Raw genomic sequence first — 5389 nt, 5'->3', positions numbered from 1 at the left:
ATATGTTCATACATTGATTTGTATTTATAACAAAAATACTCAACATATTTTTACATAGTTTTTTTTTTGTATTTTTGAAAAGTTTACTTTATATTTTTTTGACATGTTATATCCTTTGTATTTTTACAAAATTCACTCTTTACATTTCTACAAATATATTGACTTTTAAATTTATGACTAATTTTTCATTTGATTCCATTCGAATTTATTTACAAGCTTAAAAATATTATTATTATTTTCTTCAACCTTTAAATAAAGAAAAACAGTTAAAAAGAAAGAAGAAAGAGTACAATAACCTTAAAACTATTTTATTATTTTTTAACTTTTTATGTATCAAATAAATTATTAATTGCATCTGTATAATACTTATAGACATTTTTGTTTTAGATAAAGTAAAACCATATTAATAACTATTGAAATCATAATTTATTCAATGTCATATTTAATTGTGAATTTTTGTAAAATTCAATATCACAATTAACCAGTGTCCTTAAGCTGATTATTAGCCGAACTCATTCTTTTATTTTTAATGTCTTATTGTTTGCTTAATAAGTTATCCTTAACTTATCACAAGAAAACCCAATTAAATTTAAAAATGAAATTTGTAAGCTTCTTACGAATTATTAAAAATCAATTATATATATAAATTTTAATTTATTAATACGGGTTATGAAATTCTATTTTCATTCTTATACTCAAAGTGAATAAAAAGAAATATAATTTACCTTCCTGGGTATACTTCAATATTAATTCTTCCATTAATTATTTGAAAATACTGTTTTTTTCTCTTATGTAGTATCACAAAACTAAACTTAGATTTTGGAGAATCTTGATAAACTTGGGGTGGAAACATGTTTATATAATAATTATTAATTTAATAACATTGCTCATGATTTAATAGCCTTAAAATTTATTAGTCAGTTATGAGAACGGAAAGAAAAGAGTTGAAATGAGTAGTGAGATGATATGGCAGTTTCACCGCTCCATTTTGGTAGCAGTTGTAACAGACGAGGATCATAAATTTTTTATTTTATATTTTACAGTTAAATAATAATTATTTAACACACCTAACTATTTATTTATTCATTTGATATTATTTTTATTTATTTAATTTAAAAAAAAATACAAAAATTTAAACTATTTTTATTATTGTAGTTTGTATCAAATGAATCTAAAAATATATTTCTCTTTACAGTTTTATAACTATCCCACTTTTTGCTGGAAAAGCATGCACAATGGGTGACGAACCACGAGGTGTAATTGCACGCAGTTATTGACACGGTTAAGATTACTAATAATGAGATTGTTAATGATTGTTTCTAATAAATTATGTTTTATGAGAATATAAATAGAAAAGTGATATTTAAAATAATTTAATTTATTGAGAATGGGATAAGTTCACATTGTACATGTGAAGTTAGCGAGCAGAGTTGCTGGAATTTGAATGAAGAGAAGCAGTAAAACGGAGAATGGCGTGATGGAGAGTAGACATGAAATATGCATGTGCATCCCATCCCACATGATAACTGTTGATGTGCATCATGGCTGGGACCGAACCCATTGAAGAGGGAGAGTGTAAAGAAGGTAATCATTACGAATGGGGAGATGATGGGAAGCGTCTTTTTTTCCATAATTAATAAATAGATAAAAGAAATTAATAGGAAAACAAAACACCTACACAGTACTGCGCAGCCATAGCCGCCATTTCCTCTTTCTTTTTCTTTCCTTCTCCATTCTCCTACTTTTTGCTGCTCATTATTGCTTTTGTTAAATTCATTTATTTTCCTTTATTATTATTAGCAAACTTTAGCCAAGAAAGATACAGTGCAGGAGAGAGAAAGGCAAAGTGAACAAATAAAGGACAGATAAAGAGATATTCTTACTAAATTAAAATTAAACCCAGGAATTAAATAGCGGAAGTGGTGCAGATTCGGAATAGAAAGTGCGAGAGATTAAAAAAACGGCAAAAGAAAAAGCTGAAAAGATCAGGTATTTAAAGGGCCGTTACAGAATTTGGATTCGTACCTCAACCGAAGCCCCATGAGAGTGAGAGGATGAAGCATCACACCACACCCTTCTTCTTTCCTTCACTAATTCACTAACGCTTTTTTTCCTCTTAATATTTTATTATTCTACTTCCGTTGCCTGATTGGTGCCAGAAGACAGTCATCCAGTTACGAACGTTCATCCAGTTCAGACACTGGTTTTATGGAAGGGTTTCTCAGGTTTTAAGCTTCTGTTACTTGCCAACGGGTCTCGAAAAACCTGCAATTTCTTCCCCTTTCCCTCTATATAAAGGAAGGTTAAGCTACGCTTTCAACACTCACTACCTCCTTCATTCATAGAGTAGTTATGAGAGGAGAAGAGTTAGCGTTTGCAATTGGTCCAAACATGGTGGTGGTGACTGTGAGAGAGTTCGACCCAAGTAAAGACACAGAGGGAGTGGAAGCCGTTGAGAGAATATGTGAGGTTGGACCCAGTGGGAAGCTTTCCCTCTTCACCGACCTCCACGGTGACCCTATTTGCAGGGTCCGCAACTCACCTACTTTCCTAATGCTGGTATATAATTATACTCATTCTCAACTATAATCAACTGTCTTTTCTTTCTTTTCTTTTTCTTTTCTTTTCTTTTCCTATCGTTGCCAGTGAGCAAGCATCCACCCCTAAAATCCTTTTAACTATTTTCACGCAAAAGTCTTTCTCACCAACTTTTCAACGCTACATAAATCAAACAACCATATGCGTATATAAATAAATAACATTTCATCCTTAATTTGTCTTTATCAGGTAGCCGAAGTTGGTCAAGAGACAGTGGGAATGATAAGGGGTTGCATCAAAACCGTTACATGCGGAAAGAAGCTCCACAGGCACGGAAAAAACACCACCGAACCTGCTTCCAAACAAGTCCCTGTCTACACCAAACTAGCCTACATATTGGGCCTCCGGGTTTCTCCTCACCACAGGTACCTTCTTCATTTTCACTCACTCACTCATTAACTTATTATGATATTAAGTGTGGCTTTTTATTGGGTGTCTTGTCGTGCAGGAGAATGGGAATAGGGTTCAAACTGGTCCAGAGATTGGAGGAGTGGTTCAGAGACAACGGAGCAGAGTACGCTTACATGGCAACAGAAAAGGACAACGTGGCTTCCGTTAAGCTCTTTACCGACAAATGCGGCTACTCAAAGTTTCGTACCCCGTCCATCCTCGTCAACCCCGTTTTTGCTCACTCACTCAGACCCTCCTCCGACGTCACCGTCATACAACTTGCCCCAAACGACGCCGAGTTGCTCTACCGCACCAAGTTCGCCACCACCGAGTTCTTCCCCCGCGACGTCGACTCCGTCCTCAACAACCACCTCACTCTGGGCACCTTCCTCGCCGTTCCTCGCGGCTCATACTCCCCCGACACGTGGCCGGGTTCGCTCCGCTTTCTCGCGGACCCACCCTCCTCCTGGGGCCTCCTCAGCGTGTGGAACTGCAAGGACGTGTTCACGCTCCAGGTGAGGGGCGCGTCGCGCGTGAAGAAGGCCATTGCAAAGACCACTCGCCTCCTCGACCGCGCCTTCCCCTGGCTGTGCCTGCCCTCCATCCCCAACTTCTTCCAGCCCTTTGGGTTTCACTTTTTGTACGGGCTCGGAGGAGAGGGCCCACGGGCCCAGAAAATGGTGAGGGCTTTGTGCGCCTTCGCTCATAACCTCGCCAAGGATAGTGGGTGCCAGGTGGTGGCGACGGAGGTTTCAGGGCAGGAGCCCCTACGCTGCGCCATCCCACACTGGAAGATGCTCTCTTGCGAAGAGGATTTGTGGTGCATCAAGAGACTCGGGGAAGATTACAGCGACGGTGCGGTTGGTGATTGGACCAAATCCCCTCCCGGATTCTCAATTTTTGTTGATCCCAGAGAGTTCTAATTTTAATTAACATCCACTCGTTGTTAGTGCATTAGCCATTACAATCGCAGCAGCCTCTATCCTTTCACAAAAGTTGAAAAAAAAAATCTTAGCTTTAAAATCTCGTAAAGTCGAACCGAATATTCTACTTTTTTTTTTTAATGTAATTTTGTAAATGGTAGTAAAATGAATGTGGCTTTTTAGATCCTTTAACAAGCTCGTGTTTGTTGCCTGGCCTGTGGTGTGGCTGTGGCAGCGGTGGTGTTGTTCCGATAGATTAGAATAGTGAAGGGTGAGGGAGAATGAGATGTTGATGTGTGAATCCTAATATCCATTTGGGATTGTGCATGTGGTGAGAGTTGTTAAATGAGAAAGGAAGGTTTGTTAGACTACATTTTGACGTCGTTGATAATAATATGCCGCGAGTGGGGACCTTAACTTTGTTTTATTGGGTTCCTAGTATCTTTCTTATTGAGGGTAGTGGGAATCAAATGGCGCCCATTAAGTTCGAGTGTAAGCCTCCTAATATAGGCAATTAGCCTTTATCTTAACCCCATCCAGAGAAAAACATTACTTCGACACATAGATTCATCATGGGACATACGCTGTCTCCTATCAACATTCCACCTCTGCTTCCTATTCATCATTTTCCTCCAACAAATTCCATCCTAAACGCAGACGGAGATCAACGTTTTCGCTTACGATATTCCAATCATAGTTTCAATACAACTTTTCTTTTATTTTGGTTTAATTACCAGTTTTTAACAAAATCATGAAACTTATATTTCTACATCTACTAATTTTACTTTAATATTTGTACTTGTTATGGAAACTTAATGTTTCAGTAGGGACGTGGAGACCAAGACTCGAACCAAACAACTCGGGACCACTTCTCTTTGTACTGCTCCCACTGTGCTATTTCTCTATGTCTTCTCTGCTTCTCTGAGTAAAGATGGGCTGGATACCTGCAAAGGCACTCTGACGTTCAAGTCAGAAAGGGAGGTGATTAATTAGGTCAAGAACAAAATATTTCTTCTTAGGGGAAAAACGTACATTTTCTCTCATCTGTTTCGTATATTTAAAACAGTAAAATAAACTGTTACCTGAAAATCCGGGCAGTTATCGAGTTGGACTATGCAGAAGTTGTAACTGCTAGGTTGTGTATTGACACTGAGTCAATTACTCCCGTGATTCACGGCGCCGGTTAGCTAATATGCGTAACCGCTTATCTGTAACTGCTAAACCGTATGCTACGATGTCGCGCGTTGTATGTCGATCGTCCTGTGTGTCGACACGGATAGGCGACTTGTCGTATGAACATCACATGTCGCGACATTACTGTTTGGTTGTCGAGCACCAAGTGGTCGACGACAATGTGCGATCATACGATATTATGACGTCTGTCGTCAGGTCGCCCGGGTTACCGGTCGACCGTTGGAGGATCAGGTATCCTATAGTACAATCGTTGGAGGATCAGGTATCCTATAGTACATGCCCCC

The 5389-nt window shown here is 38.4% G+C and overlaps 1 protein-coding gene across 1 annotated transcript; it reads left to right on the top strand.

The window, feature by feature from the left end:
• The first annotated feature begins 1915 nt into the window (after positions 1–1915).
• LOC108339781 (probable N-acetyltransferase HLS1) lies at positions 1916–4099 on the top strand. The gene is made up of 3 exons (XM_017576991.2): positions 1916–2559; positions 2788–2963; positions 3047–4099. The coding sequence occupies exons 1-3, from the start codon at positions 2353–2355 to the stop codon at positions 3909–3911; spliced, it is 1248 nt and encodes a 415-aa protein (XP_017432480.1). The 5' UTR covers positions 1916–2352; the 3' UTR covers positions 3912–4099.
• Positions 4100–5389: the final 1290 nt, after the last annotated feature.

Source organism: Vigna angularis, chromosome 1 (assembly GCF_016808095.1).
Source record: "Vigna angularis cultivar LongXiaoDou No.4 chromosome 1, ASM1680809v1, whole genome shotgun sequence".
Classification (NCBI taxonomy): domain Eukaryota; kingdom Viridiplantae; phylum Streptophyta; class Magnoliopsida; order Fabales; family Fabaceae; genus Vigna; species Vigna angularis.
The sequence above is the reverse complement of the archived record's forward strand: the minus strand, read 5'-3'. Positions and strand labels throughout refer to the sequence as shown.

Bases quoted from the DNA above. Each gene is read 5' to 3' on its own strand.
- LOC108339781 (XM_017576991.2), top strand. From the start codon at position 2,353: ATGAGAGGAGAAGAGTTAGCGTTTGCAATTGGTCCAAACATGGTGGTG. The intron at 2,560-2,787 runs GTATATAATTAT...TGTCTTTATCAG, and splicing joins CACCTACTTTCCTAATGCTG to GTAGCCGAAGTTGGTCAAGA. The intron at 2,964-3,046 runs GTACCTTCTTCA...CTTGTCGTGCAG, and splicing joins CGGGTTTCTCCTCACCACAG to GAGAATGGGAATAGGGTTCA.